General features: G+C 56.4%; 1 protein-coding gene across 1 annotated transcript; it reads left to right on the top strand.

The window, feature by feature from the left end:
* Positions 1-36: 36 nt before the first annotated feature.
* LOC133362163 (fibroblast growth factor receptor 1-A-like) lies at positions 37-24,010 on the top strand. The gene is made up of 16 exons (XM_061581115.1): positions 37-181; positions 6,749-6,951; positions 7,950-8,073; positions 8,480-8,697; positions 10,450-10,651; positions 10,899-11,038; positions 11,242-11,318; positions 12,320-12,441; positions 12,870-12,980; positions 14,119-14,205; positions 14,293-14,393; positions 18,563-18,709; positions 19,122-19,192; positions 22,014-22,151; positions 22,797-22,911; positions 23,978-24,010. Exons 1-16 carry the CDS (start codon positions 37-39, stop codon positions 24,008-24,010), a joined length of 2,034 nt encoding a protein of 677 aa, XP_061437099.1.
* The last annotated feature ends 1,140 nt before the right edge of the window (positions 24,011-25,150 follow it).

Below are 25,150 nucleotides of genomic sequence, written 5' to 3'. Positions count from 1 at the left end.
TTCCCCCGCCGCCATGATCCACACCCCACCAGCACCATGACCTCCATGGGAGTCGTCTCCGCGCTCCTGCACAGCGGCAGCAGCGGCAGCAGCGGCAGCAGCGGCAGGCATCTGGGGTCCCTCCTCGCCGTCTGCATCGCCGCCACCGCCGCCGTCTTAGCGGTGGGGGCCGCTCACGAAGGTAACGAGACGGGGGGGGGGGGGGGAGCTCAAGCATCGCTCTGTGCCAGCTCCGCGTCTTCCTCTCTCCCCTCTCTCCCGTCGCTTCAACTCGTGAGGACCGCGCGCGTGGCCGTGACGCCCATCGTGATGGTGACGGAGCACGTGGCGAGAGAGAGGGGAGAGAGACACCGCCAACTTCTGTATATACAGCAGCAGCAGCAGGCGTCGTCAGGGTCGGGATCGAACCCACGACCTCCTGTAGACCAGGCGAGGTAGTCGACATCTCATAGCCACCGTGATGATGATGATGAGAGAGACGCAGACTCCAAATATACAGCAGCAGGCATCGTCAGGGTCGGGATCGAACTCACAACCTCCTGTAGACCAGGCGAGGTAGTTAACATCTCATAGCCACCGTGATGATGATGAGAGAGAGACGCAGACTCCAAATATACAGCAGCAGGCATCGTCAGGGTCGGGATCGAACCCACAACCTCCTGTAGACCAGGCAAGGTAGTTAACATCTCATAGCCACCGTGGTGATGAGAGAGAGAGACGCAGACTCCAAGTACAATAGACTTGGGTGCGGCTATGAGCGAATACTTGGAAATGGTTTGAAGGTATTTGAAGTCGTTGATTGTGTTTCAGCTTTAGTGTTTTAGGTGGTCACTGTGAGTGACGCTTGAAGGATCATGTCTTGACCATGTGGAGAAGCACTCGTGAACTGGGGAACTAGTGTGTGTGCACGTGTGTACGTGTGTGTACGTGTGTGTACGTGAGTGTGTGTGTTCACGTGTGTGTGTGTGCTCACGTGTGTGTGTTCACGTGAGTGTGTGTACACGTGTGTGTTCACGTGTGTGTACGTGTGTGTGTGTGTTCACGTGTGAGTGTACGTGAGTGTGTGTACGTGTGTATGTTCACGTGTGTGTGTGTACGTTTGTGTTCACATGTGTGTACGTGTGTGTTCACGTGTGTGTACGTGTGTGTACATGTGTGTTCACGTGTGTGTGTGTGTTCACGTGCGTGTACGTGTGTGTTCACGTGAGTGTTCACGTGTGTGTACGTGTGTGTGTGTACGTGAGTGTGTGTACGTGTTTGTTCACGTGTGGGTGTGTTCACGTGCGTGTACGTGTGTGTGTTCACGTGTGAGTGTGTGTACATGTGCGTGTGTTCACGTGTGTGTACGTGTGTGTGTTCACGTGTGTGTTCACATGTGTGTGAGTGTGTGTACATGTGTGTGTTTACGTGTGAGTGTGTGTACGTGTTTATGTGTTCATGTGTGTGTGTGTACATGTGTGTGTGTTCACGTGTGTGTGTACGTGTGTGTGTACGTGTGTTTGTACGTGTGTGAGTGTACGTCAGTGTTTGTACGTGTGTGTGAGTGTATGTGAGCGTGTGTACGTGTGAGTGTTCACGTGTGTACGGTACGTGTGTACGCGTGTGTTCACGAGTGTGTACGTGTGTGTATTCAAATGTGTGTGTTCACGTGTGTGTACGTGTGTGTGTGTGTTCACGTGTGTGTGTACGTGAGTGTGTGTGTTCAAGTGTGTGTGTTCACGTGTGTGTACGTGTGTGTTCACGTGTGTGTACGTGTGAGTGTACGTGTGTGTGTGTTCACGTGTGTGTGTGTGTTCACGTGTGTATGTACATGTGTGTTCACGTGTGTGTGTGTACGTGAGTGTGTGTGTTCACGTGTGTGTACGTGTGTGTGTTGAAGTGTGTGTGTGTTCAAGTGTGTGTGTTCAAGTGTGTGTGTGTGTGTTCACATTGCCTTGCTAGGCATGCTGAGGAGAGGCTTACGGAGCCCCAATGCGGTTTCAGGAAAGGGCGGTCCTGCACAGATGCCATATTTTTCTGTCCGTCTGCTACAGCAGAGATGTAGGGAATTCCAAAACGACCTACATCTCTGCTTTATTGACCTGGTCAAGGCCTATGATACCATCAGTAGGACTGGGCTCTGGGTTGTTCTTCGTGCTTTCGGAGTCCCTGACCCTCTGCTCACGATCATTAAGGACCTTCATGATGGTGAGCGGGCCCGGGTAAAACTACGTGGCCGGGAGTCGGAGCCTTTCCCTGTACACCTTGGGGTGCGACAGGGATGTCCTCTGGCTCCCACATTATTTAACATCTATTTAGACTGCATAGTTCGTGAAGCCTGCAATAGCTGTACCGGGGGAATTTCCATTTGGTACAGATATAATGGGAGGCTGATCGACGCCCGGGTGCGATCAAGGGATGGCTCCCTATTGGTCAACCACGTTATGTATGCCGATGATTTGGTAATAGCTGCTCATTCAGAAGAGGAGTTGGAGACGCTGCTGCTGAGACTGGAGCGTGCCACTAAGAGGTGGGGCCTTACCATCAGCCCCACCAAAACTAAGCACCTGCCTGGGTATTTTGTACCATCGGACACTCCACCCCCACAACTCCCAATCGGTGATGGGGCAGTTGTGGAGAGAGTGGAGAGTTTCCCATACCTGGGCAGTGTGCTTATGACCGGCTCCAGTTTATCAGCAGAGGTCTCACTCCGAATCAGTCGAGCGGCAATATCTTTTCATCGGTTGCGTAACGCTGTGTGGAAGCTACCTGGTCTGTCACTCCGCACGAAGCTTCAGGTCTTCTCGGCCACGGTCATTCCCTCCCTTCTCTACGCTTGCGAAACGTGGACCCCCATAATGGAGCATCTTCGCCGGTTGGAAACATTTAGGCTGGCCTGCCTACGATCCATCATGGGTTTAACCAGGCTGGATTGTGTGAGGAGCTCACAAGTCCTTGAAAGATCTGGGCAAAGTCCCATCAGTGAGCTCCTCCGGCAGGCAAGGCTGCGTTGGCTGGGTCATGTAGCCCGCATGCCCAGCCACCGCATGCCTAAACAGCTTTTGTTCGGCCGGATCGAGGGGGCTAAACGGGTGCGGCACGGGCTAGAGAAGAGATGGAGTGATGTGGTACAGGAGGACGTGGAGCTGAGTGGACTTGCCGATGACTGGTACCAGCGGTGTCAAGATCGGCCTCAGTGGAGGAGGCTCGTGAAGGACGCTACTGGGCAGTTGGAGGCAGTTGCCCTCCAACAACAACGGAGGGCGGAGGAGCGACGCTCACAACAACGAGCGGAGCGCCGGGTGGCTAAAGCACAGCAAGTTGGTACAGTAGGGGGCACAGGTGGTGCATCAGCCAGTCATCTCGGTCATCTCGGTCAGCCGTGACCTCCTGCCAGCGGGCGTTCGACACTTCACGTGGCCTCAAGGTGCACTTGGCCTGGCACAAGCGTCGTGGTGACGTCACCGCCACTTAGTGGCGAATGGCGGTTGTTGTTGTTGTTGTTGTGAGTGTACGTGTGTGTTCACGTGTGTGTTCACGTGTGTGTATACGTGTGTGTGTGCACGTGTGTGTGAGTGTACGTGTGTGTTCATGTGTGTTCACGTGTGTGTGTACGTGTGTGTGCACGTGTGTGTGAGTGTACGTGCGTGAGTGTACGTGAGTGTGCGTGTGTGTACGTGTGTGAATGTACGTGTGTTTACGTGTGTGTGTGTTCACGTGAGTGTACGTGTGATTTTGTGTGTACGTGTGTGTGCGTGTGCGCATGTGTGAGTGTACGTGTGTGTGTACGTGTGTGTGTACGTGTGTGAGTGTACGTGAGTGTGTTCACGTGTGTGTGTGTTCACGTGTGTGTGAGTGTACGTGTGTGTGTTCACGTGTGTGTACGTGTGTGTGTGTGAGTGTACGTGTGTGTGTACGTGTGTGTGTTCATGTGTGTGAGTGGCGGTGTGAGTGGTGAGTGGCGGTGTGAGTGGTGAGTGACGGTGTGAGTGGTGAGTGGCGGTGTGAGTGGCGAGTGACGGTGTGAGTGGTGAGTGGCGGTGTGAGTGGTGAGTGGCGGTGTGAGTGGCGAGTGGCGGTGTGAGTGGATGAGTGACGGTGTGAGTGGCGAGTGGCGGTGTGAGTGGTGAGTGGCGGTGTGAGTGGTGAGTGGCGGTGTGAGTGGTGAGTGGCGGTGTGAGTGGTGAGTGGCGGTGTGAGTGGCGAGTCGCGGTGTGAGTGGATGAGTGACGGTGTGAGTGGTGAGTGGCGGTGTGAGTGGCGAGTGACGGTGTGAGTGGCGAGTGGCGGTGTGAGTGGTGAGTGGCGGTGTGAGTGGTGAGTGGCGGTGTGAGTGGTGAGTGGCGGTGTGAGTGGTGAGTGGCGGTGTGAGTGGCGAGTGGCGGTGTGAGTGGCGAGTGACGGTGTGAGTGGTGAGTGGCGGTGTGAGTGGCGAGTGACGGTGTGAGTGGTGAGTGGCGGTGTGAGTGGTGAGTGGCGGTGTGAGTGGCGAGTGACGGTGTGAGTGGTGAGTGGCGGTGTGAGTGGATGAGTGGCGGTGTGAGTGGCGAGTGGCGGTGTGAGTGGTGAGTGGCGGTGTGAGTGGCGAGTGGCGGTGTGAGTGGTGAGTGGTGAGTGGCGGTGTGAGTGGATGAGTGACGGTGTGAGTGGTGAGTGGCGGTGTGAGTGGTGAGTGAGTGGTGAGTGGCGGTGTGAGTGGTGAGTGAGTGGTGAGTGGCGGTGTGAGTGGTGAGTGGCGGTGTGAGTGGTGAGTGATGGTGTGAGTGGTGAGTGGCGGTGTGAGTGGCGAGTGACGGTGTGAGTGGATGAGTGGCGGTGTGAGTGGTGAGTGGCGGTGTGAGTGGTGAGTGGCGGTGTGAGTGGTGAGTGGCGGTGTGAGTGGTGAGTGGCGGTGTGAGTGGTGAGTGGCGGTGTGAGTGGGGAGTGGCGGTGTGAGTGGCGAGTGGCGGTGTGAGTGGCGAGTGGCGGTGTGAGTGGTGAGTGACGGTGTGAGTGGCGAGTGGCGGTGTGAGTGGTGAGTGGCGGTGTGAGTGGTGAGTGGCGGTGTGAGTGGATGAGTGGCGGTGTGAGTGGCGAGTGGCGGTGTGAGTGGTGAGTGGCGGTGTGAGTGGTGAGTGGCGGTGTGAGTGGATGAGTGGCGGTGTGAGTGGCGAGTGACGGTGTGAGTGGATGAGTGGCGGTGTGAGTGGATGAGTGGCGGTGTGAGTGGCGAGTGACGGTGTGAGTGGATGAGTGACGGTGTGAGTGGTGAGTGGCGGTGTGAGTGGCGAGTGGCGGTGTGAGTGGTGAGTGGCGGTGTGAGTGGCGAGTGGCGGTGTGAGTGGCGAGTGGTGAGTGGCGGTGTGAGTGGATGAGTGACGGTGTGAGTGGTGAGTGGCGGTGTGAGTGGTGAGTGAGTGGTGAGTGGCGGTGTGAGTGGTGAGTGAGTGGTGAGTGGCGGTGTGAGTGGTGAGTGGCGGTGTGAGTGGTGAGTGATGGTGTGAGTGGTGAGTGGCGGTGTGAGTGGCGAGTGACGGTGTGAGTGGATGAGTGGCGGTGTGAGTGGATGAGTGGCGGTGTGAGTGGCGAGTGACGGTGTGAGTGGATGAGTGACGGTGTGAGTGGTGAGTGGCGGTGTGAGTGGATGAGTGGCGGTGTGAGTGGCGAGTGGCGGTGTGAGTGGTGAGTGGCGGTGTGAGTGGCGAGTGACGGTGTGAGTGGATGAGTGGCGGTGTGAGTGGATGAGTGGCGGTGTGAGTGGTGAGTGGCGGTGTGAGTGGTGAGTGGCGGGTGTGAGTGGTGAGTGGCGGTGTGAGTGGATGAGTGGCGGTGTGAGTGGCGAGTGGCGGTGTGGTGGATGAGTGGCGGTGTGAGTGGCGAGTGACGGTGTGAGTGGATGAGTGGCGGTGTGAGTGGATGAGCTGGCGGGTGTGAGTGGTGAGTGGCGGTGTGAGTGGTGAGTGGCGGTGTGAGTGGATGAGTGGCGGTGTGAGTGGATGAGTGACGGTGTGAGTGGGTGAGTGACGGTGTGAGTGGTGAGTGGCGGTGTGAGTGTGAGTGGCGGTGGAGTGGTGAGTGACGGTGTGAGTGGTGAGTGGGCGGTGTGAGTGGCGAGTGACGGTGTGAGTGGCGAGTGGCGGTGTGAGTGGATGAGTGACGGTGGTGAGTGGTGAGTGGGCGGTGTGAGTGGCGAGTGGCGGTGTGAGTGGTGAGTGGTGAGTGGCGGTGTGAGTGGATGAAGTGACGGTGTGAGTGTGAGTGGCGGTGTGAGTGGTGAGTGAGTGGTGAGTGGCGGTGTGAGTGGTGAGTGAGTGGTGAGTGGCGGTGTGAGTGGTGAGTGGCGGTGTGAGTGGTGAGTGATGGTGTGAGTGGTGAGTGGCGGTGTGAGTGGTGAGTGGCGGTGTGAGTGGTGAGTGGCGGTGTGAGTGGTGAGTGGCGGTGTGAGTGGTGAGTGGCGGTGTGAGTGGTGAGTGACGGTGTGAGTGGTGAGTGAGTGGTGAGTGAGTGGTGAGTGAGTAGTGAGTGGCGGTGTGAGTGGTGAGTGGTGAGTGGCGGTGTGAGTGGTGAGTGGCGGTGTGAGTGGTGAGTGGCGGTGTGAGTGGTGAGTGGCGGTGTGAGTGGTGAGTGATGGTGTGAGTGGTGAGTGAGTGGTGAGTGAGTGGTGAGTGAGTAGTGAGTGGCGGTGTGAGTGGTGAGTGGTGAGTGGCGGTGTGAGTGAGTGGTGAGTGAGTGGTGAGTGGCGAGTGGTGGGTGAGTGGTGAGTGACGTATCTCTCCCCCCGCCCCCCAAGTGCGCACGACCACGGGGTCTGGTGGCCCACCTCGCTGGAGCCGCATGTCCGGCTCGCTGTCCAAGCCGCTGTGGGTGGTGCCCAGCGGCAGCAGCGTCAAGCTGCGCTGCCTCGCCACCGGAGTGCCCACGCCCTCCGTCGTCTGGCTCCACGACGGAGGGCGCCTCCACGGCGGGGAGGAGCGGCGCCTCGGGGCCTTCCGGGTGAGCGGGGCCGGGCGAGCGGGTTAGGTGAGCGGGCTGGGTGAGCGGGCTGGGTGAGCGGGGCTGGGTGAGCGGGGCAGGGTGAGCGGGGCTGGGTGAGCGGGCTGGGTGAGCGGGCTGGGTGAGCGGGGCCGGGTGAGCGGGGCCGGGTGAGCGGGGCAGGGTGAGCGGGGCCGGGTGAGCGGGCTGGGTGAGCGGGGCTGGGTGAGCGGGGTCAGTGAGCGGGGCTGGGTGAGCGGGGCCAGGTGAGCGGGTTGGGCTTCACATTCATATTCTTAGGTTTTTTTGGTAAAGTCACTGTGTAGGTAAAACATTTATATTAATAAAAGTAAAATAAAAATTAAATAAAAATCACGTTTCGGAGGCAACACAAGCTTCCCAAACGTCGTGATTTTTATTTTATTATTTTACTTTTATTAATTAAATTTTTTTTACCTACGTGACTTTACCGAAAAAAACTAAGAATATGATTCCTTGCAGTCACGAAAGCTTCAAATCTATAATTATGGGTTTCACATCTTGACACAAACTTTTGGCGTCGTCTGGTCCAACACCAGGGTGAGACTGGGCTCTAAGAAAAGCTGTCTCAGGTGTGGACCAATCAACTTCAAGGACAGTGCATATCATTATCATCATCAGAGTTGTTTCTTTTTGTTTGCATTTTGACTGCTTGTGTTGTGTATTATTGCAAACATGATGCCTTGTATAAAGGTGTCAGTTTTTGTACCAGTTGAATAGGTAAAAACCTATTACTTTATTTTGCCACTGGCAAATGAGATGTCTCATAGTACAAACTGTTTGATGGCCGGGTGAAAGGGTGGACGGCCTCTTGTTATATTTGTCACGCCGTCCAGGAAGCAGCCACGAGCTGCTAGACATGGTCCTGGGAGTGACATTGTCTGGTCCGACACTTTGGTGGGGACCAAGCAGTGTGTAAGACAATGGCGATGTGTGTGTGTGTGTATAATGTTGTTGTTGTTGTGCTGCTGCTGTTGAAGCTGAGGATCAAGGACTGGACGCTCGTGCTGGACAGCGTGGTGCCCTCTGACGCGGGCAACTACAGCTGTGTGGTCAGCAACCAGCACGGCTCCATCCAGCACTCGTACCAGCTCGTCGTCATCGGTGGTGACCCCCCCCCCCCTCCACTCTCCCCCTTCCCACTCCTCCCCCTCCCTCCCTCTCCTCCCCCTCCCTCTCCCCCCTCCCTCTCCCCCCTCCCTCTCATCTCCCCCCTCTCCCCCCTCCCTCTCCCCTCTTCCTCTCACCCCTCCATCTCCCCCCTTCCCTTTTTTTCTCTTTTTTTTTACGATTAGTGGAAACAAGAAGATGCTCGGTGTAGTCGACACTTTGCTTCGTTCATCATTTCGTAATTTGTTTCCTCCCCTCCCTCTCCTCTCCCCCCTCTCCTCCATCCCTCTCCTCTCCCCCCTCCCCTCCCCCCTCCCTCCCTCTCCTCCCTCCCTCTCCCCTCCCCCCTCCCCTCCCCCCTCCCCTCCCCCCACCCCCTCCCGCCCCTCCCGGCGTGCAGAGCGTGGCCAGCCCCAGCGGCCGTCGCTGCAGGACGGCCTCCCGGCGAACGTGACGGCGGCGGAGGGGAGCGACGTGGAGCTCCGCTGCGTCGTCCTGCAGAGCGCTGGCGGCAGCAGTCAGCAGCAGCTGCACCACCACGTGCAGTGGCTCAAGCACGTGGAGGTGAATGGCAGCCTCGAAGCACCCAATGGCTCACCCTACGTGCACGTCCTCACGGTGAGCGGGCGAGGCACGGGGGCACCCACCCACTCACTCACCCACCTACTCACCCACCAACTCACCCACCCACCCACTCACCCACTCACCCACTAACTCACTCACTCACACACTCACACACTCACTCACTCACCCACCCACCCCACTAACTCACCCACCAACTCACCCACTCACTCACCCACCCACCCACTAACTCACCCACTCACTCACTCACCCACTCACTCACCCACTCACCCACCCGCCCACCCACTCACCCACCCACTCACCCACTCACTCACCCACCCACTCACCCTCCCACTCACCCACTCACTCACTCGCCCACCCACCTACTCACCCACTCACTCACCCACCCACTCACCCACCCACCCACCCACCCACCCACCCACTCACTCACTCACTCACCCACCCACCCACTCACTCACCCACCCACTCACTCACCCACCCACTCACTCACCCACTCACTCACTCACCCACCCACTCACCCACCCACTCACTCACCCATCCACTCACCCACCTACTCACCCACCAACTCACCCACTCACCCACTAACTCACTCACCCACCCACTCACCTACCCACCCACCCACCCAGTCACCCACCCACCTACCTACTCACCCACTCATTCACCCACCCAGTCACCCACCCACCCACTCATTCACCCACCCAGTCACCCACCCACTCACCCACCCACCCACTCACCCACCCACCTACTCAGCCACTCACCCACTCATTCACCCAGTCACCCACCCACCCACTAACTCACCCACTCACCCACCCACCCAGTCACCCACTCACCCACTCACTCTCCCACTCACTCACCCACCCACCCACCCACTCACCTACCCACCCACCTACTCACCCACCCACCCATTCACCCACCCACCCACCAACCTACCTACTCACCCACCCAGTCACCCACCCACCCACCCAGTCACCCACCCACCTACTCACCCACCCACTCATTCACCCACCCAGTCAGTCACCCACCCACCCAGTCACCCACCCACCCACTAACTCACCCACTCACCCAGTCACCCACTCACCCACTCACTCTCCCACTCACTCACCCCACCCACTCACCCACCCACTCACCTACTCACCCACCCACCCACCCACCTACCTACTCACCCACTCATTCACCCACTCACCCACCCAGTCACCCACCCACCCACCTACTCACCCACCCACCCAGTCACCCACCCACCCACTCACTCACCCACCCACCCAGTCACCCACCCACCTACTCACCCACCCACCCACTCATTCACCCACCCACTCATTCACCCACCCAGTCAGTCACCCACCCACCCACTCACCCACTCACCCACTCATTCACCCACCCACCCACCTACTAACTCACCCACCCAGTCACCAACCTACCCACCTACTCACCTACTCATTCACTTACCCACTAACCCACCCACCCACCCACTCATTCACCCACCCACTCACCCACCCAAACTCAGTGGAGGCTGACGTCACCCTCTAAACAACAGGACCCAGAAGCCACCGCTTCGCCGGGTACTTACTGCTGGTACCTAATAAATAAATAAATAACGTTGAAACTTGTTCACGTGACACTGAATCTTACTCGTTGGCCATGTCGGGTGGTGGCGAGTTCGACGACACAACGCTTACATGCGACGCTCCAACCCAAATCACCCCTACCCCGCACAGCAGCCTGCGTCGTGGGTATACAAACAAGATGCTGATTCGCTCGCTCTCTCCGCGCCGCCCGCCGTGTCGCCTCAAGACGGTGGGCGTGGAGGTGACGGACGTGGAGACGGACGTGCTGTACCTGCGCAACGTCAGCACGGACGACTCGGGCCGCTACACCTGCCTGGCGGGCAACGCCGCGGGATTCGCTCACCGCTCTGCATGGCTCCTCGTCGTGCCGCAAGAGACGCCGGCTGGTAAGATGTCGACTGCCTCGCCTGCTCTGCAGGAGGTCGTGGGTTCGATCCCGATCCTGACGATGCCTGCTGCTGCTGTATATTTGGAGTTTGCGTCTCTCTCTCTCATCATCATCACGGTGGCTATGAGATGTTAACTACCTCGCCTGGTCTGCAGGAGGTCGTGGGTTCGATCCCGACCCTGACGATGCCTGCTGCTGCTGTATATTTGGAGTCTGCGTGTCTCTCTCTCTCTCATCATCACGGTGGCTATGAGATGTTGACTACCTCGCCTGTCTCCCTGTGACAGTGGACACCGCCCTGGCTGCTCCCGTGAGAGTGGGCGGCGGTTCTTGCGCCGCCGCCCTCCTGCTGCTGATCACCATCGGTGCTGTCACCGGCCTCACGCGGAGGAGGAGAGGGTCGACGAGCGGAGAGGGGGAGATGCAGGTGCAGTTGAGGTGGTGGTGGTGGAGATGCTGGTGGTAGTGGAGGTGGTGGCGGAGGTGGTGGTGGTGGTGGTGAAGGTGGTGGTGGTGTTAGCGGTGGTGGTGGTGGTAGCGGTGGTGGTGGTGGCGGTGGTAGCGGTGGTGGTTGTGGTGGTGGAGGTGGTGGTGGTGATGATGGTGGTGGTGGTTGTGGTGCCGCCCCAGGTGCTGTCTGCGCTGAGCGGCGTGGAGCTGTCGGGGGTGACGGGGCCGTGCGACCGCTGGGAGTTCCCTCGGGAACGGTTCGTCATCATCGTTGTTGTTGTCGTCGTTGTTGTTGTCGTCATCATCGTTGTTGTTGTCGTCATCATCGTTGTTGTTATCATCGTTGTTGTCGTCGTTGTTGTGTGTATATGTCTGTGTGTCTGTGTATATGTTTGTGTGTCTGTGTATATGTGTGTGTGTCTGTGTATATGTGTGTCTGTGTATATGTCTATGTGTCTGTGTATATGTCTGTGTGTCTGTTTATATGTGTGTGTGTCTGTGTATATGTCTGTGTATAAGTGTGTGTGTCTGTGTGTGGAGTGATGGCGTAGTGGTTAGCGCTACGCTGCGCTACGAACCCGGCGACCAGAGTTCGATTCCCGCTCACGGCCAACACCAGTGACGATTATCTGAACCGGTCCTGGGCCTCCCCTAGGTCGACTCAGCCTTAAATGAGTACCTGGTGCGGTGTAAACATCGCCACAGGGGAGACAAAGGCGGTCGGGCGTGGTGCTGGCCACCCACCCCCTTGTGTTCCGTTCCGGCCTTCATAGGTGCTCGCTAACAGCACTTGCCCCTACAGTCTGTTAAGGCTACACGGGGGTTCTTTGTTTTGTGTGTGTCTGTGCGTGTCTCTGTGTCTGTGTGTGTGTCTGTGTGTCTGTCTCTGTGTCTGTCTCTGTGTCTGTGCATGTCTCTGTGTGCGTGTCTCTGTCTGTGTCTCTATGTCTGTGCTTGTGTCTTTATGTCTCTGTGTCTGTCTGTGTCTGCGCGCGTCTCTGTCTGTGTGTCTCTGTGTGTCTGTTGTGTCTCTGTGTCTGTGCGTGTCTGTGCGTGTCTCTGTGTCTGCACGCGTGTCTCTGTGTCTGTGTGTCTCTGTCTGTGCGCGTGTCTCTGTGTCTGTGCGCGTGTCTGTGTCTGTGTATCTGTGTGTGTGTGTCTGTGTGTTTCTGTGTATCTGTGTCTGTGTGTGTGTATCTGTGTGTCTGTGTGTGTCTGTGTGTCTGTGTGTGTCTGTGTGTGTGTCCTGTGTGTGCAGGCTGACTCTGGGTGAGCAGCTGGGTGAGGGTTGTTTTGGCCGCGTGCTGCTGGCCGAGGCGCTGGGCATGGAGCCGTCACGGCCTCATCGCAGCGTCCGCGTCGCCGTCAAGATGCTGAAGGGTGACGCCCGCGGGGTTCTAGAACTAGGAGTTTGTGGGGCGATCGCTACAAGTTTACATTTCGATGTAAAGATTTCGTGACTGCAGGGATTCATCTTCTTGGTTCTTTCGGTAAAGTCACGTAGAAGGGAAATAATGAAAGAATAAAAATAAAACAATGAAATACAATTCTCACGACGTTTCGGCCACAACGCAAGCAGCCGTCCTCAGGTGAAGAACAGGTCTGTCGGAAAGACAGACCTGTTCTTCACCTGAGGTGGCCGAAACGTCGTGAGAATTGCATTTTATTATGTTTTATTTGTATTACTAAATTATGTTTTATTATTTTATTATGTTTCATTATTTTATTATTTGCATTCTACGTGGTGACTTTACCGCTAGAAGAGTTTGTTTTTAATTTGGGTCCGGACGTGCGGCATGCGAGCCCAGCGCACGCCACGGAAGCGGAGACCCACGACCTCCACGCGGAGCTGGAGACCCTCAAGAAGATGGGACGGCACAGCCACCTGGTGAACCTGCTGGGCGCATGCACACGGGGCGGTGAGCGTGGGGGGGGGTGAGTGTGGGGGGGTGGGTGGTGAGTGTGGGGGGGTGGTGAGCGTGGGGGGGGGGGGTGAGTGTGGGGGGGGGTGAGTGTGGGTGGTGTGGGTGGGGGGGGGTGGTGAGTGTGGGTGGTGAGTGTGGGTGGTGAGTGTGGGTGGTGAGCGTGGGGGGGGGGGTGGTGAGTGTGGGTGGTGAGTGTGGGGGGGTGGTGAGTGTGGGGGGGTGGTGAGCGGGCGGGTGGTGAGTGTGGGTGGTGAGTGTGGGTGGTGAGCGTGGGTGGTGAGTGCGGGGGGGTGGTGAGCGGGGGTGGTGAGTGTGGGTGGTGAGCGTGGGGGGGGGGTGGTGAGCGTGGGTGGTGAGTGTGGGTGGTGAGTGTGGGGGGGTGGTGAGCGGGGGGGTGAGCAGCCCCCCTCCCACGTCATGGCGATGAACTCTTCACCTTGTGGACTAATTTGGCTTCGCGAGTGATTTTGGCAAAGCCGAGAGTTGGGTCGTCTTCTTGGTGACTCGGCTTCTAAAGAACCGGGATTGTGATCATTGCACCTCCCCCGTCCCCCTCTCTATTTCGAAGCCAATGAAACCAACACGAACTTGTAGACAACTCGAGCAGCAGGCGAGGCCTCCGCTCCGCTGCCTGTGCGGCTCCTCTTCAGAAGCGACCCCTGGCCGCCGCCGCCGCCACTCACGGCAGCTCAAGCCGCTTTGCTTGACAGCGGCAGCCCCAGTGACGTTTGCTGTTGAGAGCGACTTGCCCGCCGCTGCTCACCAGTTTGTATGTCGTCAGGCAAGACCCCCCTTCCCCTCGAGCTGCGTTGCTCTTTTTCTGGAAGCCACCTGGCCATCACGGATGATTTCTGGTGGACATTAGTAGCGACGTCGATTCCAAATGTGAAAAGGGGAAAAACCGTAGGACACGGAGGAAATAAAAATCCATCTGGATCGAACGCACGACCTCCTGCGTACCAGGCGAGGTAGTTAACATCTCATAGCCACCGTGATGATGATGGGAGAGACACACAGACTCCAAATATACAGCAGCAGGCATCGTCAGAGTTGGAATTGAACTCGCGACCTCCTGTAGACCAGGCGAGGTAGTTAACATCTCATCGTGCCCCTCCCCCCCCAACTCCCCCAGGCCCCCTGCTCGTGATCGTTGAGTTTGCGGCCAAGGGGAATCTGCGCGACTTCCTGCGTGCACACCGCACGCCCGGCGCAGAGTGCACGGTGCGTGGCGGCTACGGAGCCGGCGGTGGTGGCGGTGGTGGCGGTGGCGGCGGCGGTGGTGGCGGTGGTGGCGGTGGTGGCGGTGGTGGTGGCGACGAGGTGAAGGGCGAAACGCTCTCCATGCTGCAGCTGGTGGCCTTCGCCTGCCAGGTGGCACGCGGCATGGAGTACCTCACCTCTAAGAAGGTGCAGCGACGACACCCGCACGCACGCACATCTACCCACTCAACAACAACATACTCTTCGTTTTTTCAGTAAAGTCACGTAGGTAAAAAATTTAATTAAAATTAATAAAAAATAATAAAAATCTTAAATACAAATTAAGAACTTGCATCTTGGAATCCCTGCCTCACTTGATACAGCAAGTCTGGCTGTGACGGTCCCACCAGACGACGGAGACTTGTGTTGCCTCCGAAACGTCGTGATTTTTATTATTTTATTTTTATTAATTTAAATTTCATTTTCTACCTACGTGACTTTACTGAATAAACTTAGAGTATGAATCCTTGCAGTCACGAAAGCTTCAAATCTAGAACAACAACAACAACCGCCATTCGCCACTAAGTGGCGGTGACGTCACCACGACGCTTGTGCCAGGCCATGTGCACCTTGAGGCCACGTGAAATGTCGAGGAGGTCACGGGGCAGATCCAGGTGCCACGGGTCGACTGACTGAGATGACCGAGATGACTGGCTGATGCACTACCTGTGCCCCCTACTGTACCAATTGGCTGCGCTTTAGCCACCCGGTGCTCCGCTCGTTGTTGTGAGCGTCGCTCCTCTGCCCTTCGTTGTTGTTGGAGGGCGACTGCATCCAACTGCCCAGTAGCGTCCTTCACGAGCCTCCTCAACAGAGGCCGATCTTGACAGCGCTGGTACCAGTCATCGGCAAGTCCACTCAGCTCCACGTCCTCCTGTACCACATCACTCCATCTCTTCTCTAGCCCAGTGTTGCGCCCGTTTAGCCCCCTCAATCCAGGCCGAACAAAAGCTGTTTAGGCATGCGGTGGCTGGGCATGCGGGCTACATGGCCCAGCCAACACAGCCTTGCCTACCGGAGGAGCTCACCGATGGGACTTCGTCCAGATCTTTCAAGGATATATGAGCTCCTCACACAATCCAGCCTAGTTAAACCCAGGATGGATCGTAGGCAGGCCAGCCTAAATATTTCTAACCGGTGAAGATGCTCCATTAGGGGGGTCCACGTTTCGCAAGCGTAGAGAAAGGAGGGAATGGCTGTGGCCGAGAAGACCTGAAGTTTCGTGCGGAGCGACAGACCAGGTAGCTTCCACACAGCGGTATGCAACCGATGAAAAGATATTGCCGCTCGACTGATTCGGAGTGAGACCTCTGCTGTCAAATCGGAGCCGGTCATGAGCACACTGCCCAGGTATGGGAAACTCTCCACTCTCTGCACAACTGCCCCAACACCAGTTGGGAGTTGTGGGGGTGCAGTGTCCGATGGTACAAAATACCCAGGCAGGTGCTTAGTTTTGGTGGGGCTGATGGTAAGGCCCCACCTCTTAGTGGCACGCTCCAGTTCCAGCAGCAGTGCCTCCAACTCCTCTTCTGAGTGAGCAGCAATTACCAGATCATCGGCATACATAACGGGGTTGAGCAATAGGGAGCCATCTCTTGACCACACCCGGGCATCGAATAGCCTCCCATTGTATCTGTACCACATGTAAATTCCTCCGGTACAGCTACTGAAGTTTTCACGAACTACGTGGTCGAAATAGATGTTACATAATGTGGGAGCCAGAGGACATCCCTGTCGCACCCCAAAATAAACAGCGAATGTCTCCGACTCCCGGCCACGTAGTTTTACCTGGGCCCACTCACCATCATGAAGGTCCTTAATGATCGTGAGCAGTGGATCAGGGACTCCGAAAGCACGAAGAACAACCCAGAGCCCAGGCCTCCTGATGGTATCATAGGCCTTGACCAGGTCAATAAAGCAGAGATGTAGGTCTTGTTGGAATTCCCTACACCTCTGCTGTACCAGACAGACAGAAAATATGGCATCTGTGCAGGACCGCCCTTTCCTGAAACCGAATTGGGGCTCGCAAGCCTCTCCTCAGTGTGTCTAGCAAGGCGATGTTGAATAATCCTTGCCTGGACCTTTCCCGGCACACTGAGGAGTGAGATGCCCCTGTAGTTGTTACAGTTTGTGTGGTCCCCGTTCTTAAAGAGGGGGACCACCAGGGCATCCTTCCAATCCTCCGGAACCCGTCCAGTGGTCCAGACTTTTGTTATGATATCATGTAGGGCAGTCTGTGCACAAACGCCACCCTCCCTCAGCATTTCGCTTGGGAGATTATCTCTGCCCGGTGCCTGTCCTAGTCTCAGACTCCGGATCGCCTTCAGTACTTCCTCTACAGATGGCACCTCAGCCAGCCACTCACAGGGGGTGACTTCTTCCTCTAATATTTGAGGCACCGCAGCCTCGGCAGGGTTATCCCCACTTTGTGCCATGATGTTTTCCTGGCTGAGGGATTCCCCTCCCCCAGGACCTCACAGAAATGCTCAGCAAATCTGCAAACCTGTTCCTGGGGGTCGGAGATTGGATCAACGTTTTTTCCCCTAATGATGGAAATAGGTGTGGCGCTGCAGGTTACTTTTTTGATGGAGTTAAATAGTGATTTGTGATCGTGAGCCACTCAGGCAGACTCCGTCTCCTCAGCAACCCATGACCATCACCCATCCTTGCAGCGCCTCACGGCTCTCCGGACCTCCGAGCGAAGGCTGCGGTAAGCCTCCTCATTCTCTGACGTGGGATGCTGTCGACGATTAGAGTGGGCATGTCGCTTTTTCTCAACTATCCTGAATACCTCCTCTGTCAGCCAGGGTCTCTGGAGAGGTCTGGACCGCGTATCCAAAGCACCCATTGCAGCTGCATGAGCCACAGTCCTAAACCTCGCCCATTAACCCTCGACATCAGGAGGAGTTGGGACGATGCCAACCCCATCTGCAAGCAATGATGAAATTCTCACTTGCAACTTTCATCAGCTGAGACCAGGCCACTTTAGGTTGGAAGGGGGTCCTGGGTGTACACCCACCACCGGAGTGGAAGAATGGCAGGCGCATCTTACAGATGACTAGTCGATGGTCAGAGGGCAGATCAGCTCCACGGTAGGTCCTGGTGTCAAGGACATGGGCTCGCATCCGCTGGTCCGTCACTATGTAGACCAGCAGATGTTCTTGCTTGGACCCGTCATGCATCCATGATGTTGTGTGGATGCGCCGATGCCGGAAGAGCGTGTTGGTAATTACAAGCCCATGGGCTGCACAAAAATCTAGCAGCCTCCTACCGTTGTTATTGAGCTGATCTGGCCCATGCCTTCTAATCACTCCAGATCAGGTGCCAGCATCATGACCAACTCAGGCATTGAAGTCACCCAACAAGATGACTCTATCCCGAGTGGCCAATCTAGCCAGCACTTGTGACAGGAGGTCATAGAAGGCATTTGACTCATCGGCTTTGCCTGCATCCCTCCACGGATGTTCGTGTTCGGTGGGGGCATAAGTAACCACGACCACCACTCCTCGTCTCCGGTTGATGGGAAGGCGAGCCCAAAGTAGCCTGGGGCTTACAGCTTCCCACACCTCACCGCCACGCTCCCACGCCCCCTTCATTCTTTTGTTCAGAAGAAGAGCCACACCCTGTTGTTTGGCAGTCTCCTGCCCCGAGTAAAGTACTGTCCACCCCTCATGGTGGCAGGAGCCAGGACCGGTCCACCGGACCTCCTGAATGCCACAGCGATCCAGGCGGTACCGGTCCAGCTCCCGACAGAGGAGTGGCAGCCTCTCCTCCGCAGTGAGTGTTCGAACATTCCACCTCGCCACACGAAGTGGTTTTTCGTTGTTTCTGGAGGAGCCCCAAGGGTGAAGATTCAATCTCCTGGTTCCGACAATTGGGGTTTGGCCAGGAGACGTCATAGACAACTGTCCCCCCCCCCCCCATGGCCTGTGCCACAAACTTATTAGTTACATATTTAATTCGTGGTTTAGTGGTAATTAATTGAAGGTGGAGGGATTACCAACCCATTGCACCAGTCCAGAGCCCCCGTTTAGCCACTGTGGTGGTCACAGACGCCATGACGGGAGAGGCCAATCGGCATTGGCCCTCCCCTCACAGCACTGTCCACGACAGAGTTGCCCGTCCGGCACCCACACACCCCTACCCACACACCCCTACCCACACACCCCTACCCACACACACCTACCCACACACACCTACCCACACACCCCTACCCACACACCCCTACACACACATCTCCTACCCACACACCCCTACCCACACACATCTCCTACCCACACACACCTACCCATGCACCGTGTGTGTCGGTGTCACAGTGCGTTCACCGGGACCTGGCGGCCAGGAACGTCCTCGTCGTTGACGGCGGAGTTGGTGGCGGCTATTCGGTGAAAATCGCCGATCTGGGCCTCACCCGCGACGTGGGCGGCGAACGTGACTACTACTACCAGCACAAGACTGCTGCCGTGAGTGGCGGTGGTGGCGGTGGTGGCGGCGGTGGCGGCGGTGGAGGCGGTGGTGGTGGTGGCGGTGGTGGAGGTGGTGGCGGTGGTGGCGGTGGAGGAGGTGGTGGTGGTGGCGGTGGTCATGCCCGGGGGAGGGGGGGGGGGGAGAGAGAGAATCTTTCATGAAATCTTTCATTTGAAAAAAAGAAGAGGGGGGGGGCACATAAAGCAAAACATTGGAAAAAATTACGAAATGATGAACGAAGCAAAGTGCCGACTACACCGAGCATCTTCTTGTTTCCTCTGATCGTAAAAAAGAAAAGAGAGGGAGGTAGGGGAGAGGGTGGTGGTGGATAAAAGGGTGGTGGTGGTGGTGGGTCAAGGGTCAGGCTGTGCGTCGTTGACCTCCCCTCGTCACCTGTCGCCCCTCCAGGGACGCCTGCCGGTGAAGTGGATGGCACCGGAGGCGTTGCTGCACCGCGTCTACACACAGCGGAGCGACGTGTGAGTGGCTGTGACACGTTGACTACCTTGGCTGGTACGCAGGAGGTCGTGGGTTCCATCCAAACCCTGACACTGCCTGCTACCGCTGTATACGGTCGACCCTTCCACATCTCGGGGGTTAAGGGCGCGGGCCCCCCACGATCTGGAAAAACCGCATACATTTTTTTGGTCCCCTCACTCACCTCCAGCCAGGGAGAAGTTTTTTTTAATTGTTCTTTGTGTTTTTAACGCCGTTTGGGATGGGTATTTGGTCATATATGAAGGTCAGTCGTAAGTAAAAATAGAGAGAAAATAAAAAAAATAAGAAAGAAATGAGAATAATAGTATCACAAAACACAGCAAAAATCACATCTTAGCCAATTATACAAATAGTCGCTTGACTCCCCGGCTTCGCCTGAGACTTGGACTCTTGCTTGGGTTAACACACGGCCTACGCGGAGGGTTTGGGGGGGGGAGCGTGACGTCAGCAGGCACACTGCTGACAGAGGAGTTCAGGATGGTTGAGAAAAAGCGACAGGCCCACTCTAATCGTCTACAGCATCCCACGTCAGAGAATGAAGAGGCTTACCACAGCCTTCGCTCGGAGGTTCGGAGAGCCGTGAGGCACTGCAAGAATGGGTGGTGGTCACGGGTTGCTGAGGAGATGGAGTCTTCCTCAGTGGCCCACGATCACAAATCACTATTTAACTCCATCAAAAAAGTCACCTGCAGTACCACACCTATTACCATCATTAGGGGAATCTCCGACCCCCAGGAACAGTTTAACACGTAGGCTTTCGCGACCAATATTATTCATAATCAACGTTTTTGGGTTTGGATCGCGTTATTTATAAATGTGTCGTAACCCTCCACCACCCGACACGGCCAATCAGTAAATATATAAGAACGGGAGACACAGCAGAGCCTCACCATTCTGGCGAATTGCCCGATGATGCTGGATGCAATTACCAGCGAAACGTCGTTCTCAAATTGTAAATGTTGTGGTTTCACGCTTCAACACACCGGTGGGCTAAAGCAGCAAACTATTTGTCCCCAGGAACAGGTTTGCAGATTTGCTGAGAATCTTTGAGGTCCTGGGGAAGAGGAAATTCCTCAGCCTGGAAAACATCATGGGGCAAATTTGGGATAACCCTGCTGAGGCTGCGGTGCCTCAAATATTGGAGGAAGAAGTCACCCCCTGTGAGTTGCTGGCTGAGGTGCCATCTGTTAAGGAAGTACTGAAGGCGATCCAGAGTCAGGGACCAGGAAAGGCACCGGGCAAAAATCATCTCCCAAGCGACATGCTGAGGGAGAGTGGCGTTTGTGCACAGACTGCCCTACATGACATCATAACGACAGTCTGGACCAATGGATGGGTTCCACAGGATTGGAAGGATGCCCTGGTGGTCCCACTCTTTAAGAAGGGGGACCGCACAGACTGTAACAACTACAGGGGCATCTCACTCCTCAGTGTGCCGGGAAAGGTCCTGGCAAGGATTATTCAACATCGCCTTGCTAGGCACGCTGAGGAGAGGCTTGAGGAGCCCCAATGTGGTTTCAGGAAAGGCCGGTCCTGCACAGATGCCATATTTTCTGTCTGTCTGCTACAGCAGAGGTGGATGGAATTCCAACAAGACCTACATCTCTGCTTTATTGACCCGGTCAAGGTCTATGATACTATCAGTAGGCATGGGCTCTGGGTTGTTCTTCGTGCTTTCGGAGTACCTGACCCTCTGCTCGCGATCATTAAGGACCTTCATGATGGTGAGCGGGCCCGGGTAAAACTACGTGGCCGGGAGTCGGAGACATTCGCTGTTTACTTTAGGGTGCGACAGGGATGTCCTCTCGCTCCCACATTATGTAACATCTATTTCAACCACGTAGTTCGTGAAACCTTCAGTAGCTGAATTTCCATGTGGTACAGATGCAATGGGAGGCTATTCGATGCCCGGGTTTGGTCAAGGGATGGCTCCCTATTGCTCAACCATGTTACGTATGCCGATGATTTGGTAATTGCTGCTCATTCAAAGGAGAAGTTAGAGATGCTTCTGCTGAAACTGGAGTGTGCCACTAAGAGGTGGAGCCTTACCATCAGCACCTGCCTGGGTATTTTGTACCATTGGACACTCCACCCCCACAACTCCCAATTGGTGACAGGGCAGTTGTGCAGAGAGTGGAGAGTTTCCCATACCTGGGCAGTGTGCTTATGACCGGCTCCGCACGAAGCTTCAGGCCTTCTCGGCCACAGTCATTCCCTCCCTTCTCTACGCTTGCCTAAACAGCTTTTGTTCGGCCGAATTGAGGGGGCTAAACGGACGCGGCACGGGCTAGAGAAGAGATGGAGTGATGTGGTACAGGAGGACGTGCAGCTGAGTGGACTTGCTGATGACTGGTACCAGCGGTGTCAAGATAGGCCTCAGTGGAGGAGGCTCGTGAAGGACGCTACTGGGCAGTTGGAGGCAGTCGCCCTCCAACAACAACGGAGAGCGGAGGAGCGACGCTCATAACAACGAGCGGAGCGCCGGGTGTCTAAAGCACAGCAAGTTGGCAGTCGGGGGCACAGGTGGTGCATCAGCCAGTCATCTCGGTCATCTCAGTCAGTCGACCCGTGGCACCTGCTGGGTCTGCCCCGTGACCTCCTGCCAGCGGGCGTTCGACAATTCACGTGGCCTCAAGGTGCACATGGCCTGGCACAAGCGCCGTGGTGATGTCACTACCATTTAGTGGCGAATGGCGGTTGTTGTTGTTGTGTACGTGCGTGAGCATGCATGTGTATGCGTGTGTGTGTGTGGTTGTGCATGCATTTGCATGTGTGCGCGTGTTTGTGCGTATGTGTGTGCAGGTGGTCCTACGGGGTGCTGCTGTGGGAGATCTTCACCCTGGGGGGCTCTCCGTACCCGGGCGTCCCCGTGGAAAAGCTTTTCAAGCTGCTCGGTGACGGCTACCGCATGGAGCGGCCTGCCCTCTGCTCCGACGAGCTGTGAGTAGGAATCGGAGATCGCAACGACGACTACGACGATGACGTCATGTTACCTACAGGAGCGTCGTTCGTTGATGTTGTTATTATTACTCTATACACTACACTATACACTACACTATACACTACACTATAATTGTAAATACAGTAGTGGGTTTACTCTATACACTACATTATACACTACACTATACACTACACTATACACTACACTATATACTACACTATACACTACACTATACACTACACTATACTTGTAAATACAGTAGTGGGTTTACTCTGTACACTACACTATACACTACACTATAATTGTAAATACAGTAGTGGGTTTACTCTGTACACTACACTATACACTACACTATACTTGTAAATACAGTAGCGGGTTTACTCTATCCACTACATTATACACTACACTATACACTACTCTATACACTACACTATACACTACTCTATAATTGTAAATACAGTAGTGGGTTTACTCTATCCACTACACTATACACTACACTATACACTACACTATACACTACACTATACACTACTCTATGATTGTAAATGTAGTAGCTGCATGTCTGTGCACATTGCGTGTACGCCGTGCGCACGGTGTACACGCACGGTGCGTGTTGAACTTGACTCGCGTGTCGCCGTGCGCAGACACGCGACGATGAGCGAGTGCTGGGCGACCGTCCCCAGCGACAGACCGACGTTCGCGCGGCTGGCGGACGACTTGGGGCGGATCCTCGTGGCCAACGGGGGCCGCCGTGACGAGGTGACCGCTGCCCCGTCCGGGAGGGGGGACGACACGGGCCACGGGGCAGAGAGAGAGATGGAGACGTGGGGGTCGTCAGGCCGTAGGGGTCGAACCTGCGACCTCGCGCTTGCCACCACGCTCGTAGGATGCCGTAGAGGGAAGAGAAGTGGTGGTGGTGGTGGCGGTGGTGGCGGTGGTGGCGGTGGTGGTGGCGGTGGTGGTGGCGGCAGTGGTGGCGGCGGTGGTGGTGGCGGTGGTGGCGGTGGTGGTGGTGGTGGCGGCGGTGGCTTTGGCCATGATGAGATGTTTATTTTAAAAGGACTAAACGTTGATCTTCTTCACACCAGTGATAGCGATGATCTGTTCTGGTCCCGGGTCTCCACTAGGTCGACTCAGCCTCAATCGAGTACCTGGCGTGGTATGTGTAGTAAACATCGCCGCCGGGGAGACAAAGGCGGCCGGGCGTGGTGCTGGCCACCCACCCCCTCGTGTGCCACAGTGCCGGTAGCCTTCATAGGTGCTGCTGCTCGCTAACAGCACTTGCCCCTACAGCCTGTTCAGGCTACACGGGGATCTTGGTCTTTGTCACCTCTCCCCCACCTCTCCCCACCTCTCCCCCACCTCTCCCCCACCTCTCCCCCACCTCTCCCCCACCTCTCCCCCACCTCTCCCCCACCTCTCCCCCACCTCTCCCCCACCTCTCCCCCACCTCTCCCCCACCTCTCCCCCACCTCTCCCCCACCTCTCCCCCACCTCTCCCCACCTCTCCCCACCTCTCCCCCACCTCTCCCCACCTCTCCCCCACCTCTCCCCCACCTCTCCCCCACCTCTCCCCACCTCTCCCCCACCTCTCCCCCACCTCTCCCCCACCTCTCCCCCACCTCTCCCCACCTCTCCCCCACCTCTCCCCCACCTCTCCCCACCTCTCCCCACCTCTCCCCACCTCTCCCCACCTCTCCCCACCTCTCCCCACCTCTCCCCCACCTCTCCCCACCTCTCCCCGCCTCTCCCCATCTCTCCCCACCTCTCCCCACCTCTCCCCACCTCTCCCCCATCTCTCACCATCTCTCTCCCATCTCTCTAGGACTACGTGGACATGACGGCCGGACTGATGTAGCCCGCCTGGAGATTCGCCGACACTCCCCGTGGTGCTGGTGGTGAAGGAGGGAGGTGGTGGTGGTGGGGTCGTTGGGCGTGCCCAATACTATACACTACACTATACACTACACTATACACTACGCTACTATACACTACGCTACTATACACTACGCTACTATACAATATACACTAGACTATACACTACTGTGAGAGTGCTAGGAATCCCCAGTACCCTTCCCCTGGGGTGTGGAGTGTGATAGGACACGGGAACGTGTGCCTGCAGCGGGAACAGCCCAGCCGCCGCCGCCGAAGGAGGAAGGCTCGAGGGTTAGAAGCCCAACCTCGTCGCCGGGCGGTGATGGCGGCGTGCCCCCGCCCGGGGCAGACGAGGGGGAGCCGTGGCGGGGCGTGGAGTAATGGGAGACAGTTCCACGTGCAGCCAGAGGTCCGACGCCTGCACCATGACGGGCGAAGGCGTCAGGTGTGTAGCGTAGGCAGTGATTGTGCAGCAGTACTCAGAGTGTAAGCAGAGTGGTGTGAAGAGTGTTTAATAAAACAACTGGCGCAAGCCCTTACATGAAGCTCCGTCTCCGTGTGGATCTACAAGTCTCCAGCGGTGTCAGGAATAACCACACAACACTTGGGAGAGCATCTTTGCCTGGTGCATTTCCTGGTCTCAGGCTCTGGAACGCTTTCAGTACTTCCTCAACTGATGGCACCTCAGCCAGCCACTCACAGGTGGTGACTTCCTCTTCCAATATTTGAGGCACCACAGCCTCAGCAGGGTCATCCCCACTTTGTCCCACGATGTTTTCCAGGCTGGGGTATTTCCCCTCCCCCAGGACCTCACAGAAATGCTCAGCAAATCTGCAAACCTGTTCCTGGGGGTCGGAGATTGGATCACCAATCTTTTCCCTAATGATGGTAATAGGTATGGCGCTGTAGGTTACTTTTTTATGGAAATAAACAGCGATTTGTGATCGCAGGCCATTGAGGCAGACTCCATCTCCTCAGCAACCCACGACCACCACCCATCCTTGCAGCACCTCACGGCTCTCCGAACCTCTGAGCGAAGGCTGCGGTAAGCTTCCTCATTCTCTGACGTGGGATGCTGTAGACCAGGGGTCCTCAAACTTTTTAAACAGGGGGCCAGTTCACT

This window comes from Lethenteron reissneri, unplaced genomic scaffold (assembly GCF_015708825.2).
Source record: "Lethenteron reissneri isolate LAM-NWPU_2019-01 unplaced genomic scaffold, ASM1570882v1 scaffold_1392, whole genome shotgun sequence".
Lineage (NCBI taxonomy): Eukaryota > Metazoa > Chordata > Hyperoartia > Petromyzontiformes > Petromyzontidae > Lethenteron > Lethenteron reissneri.
Note: the sequence above shows the minus strand (reverse complement) of the source record. Positions and strands in the feature narration are given on the sequence as shown.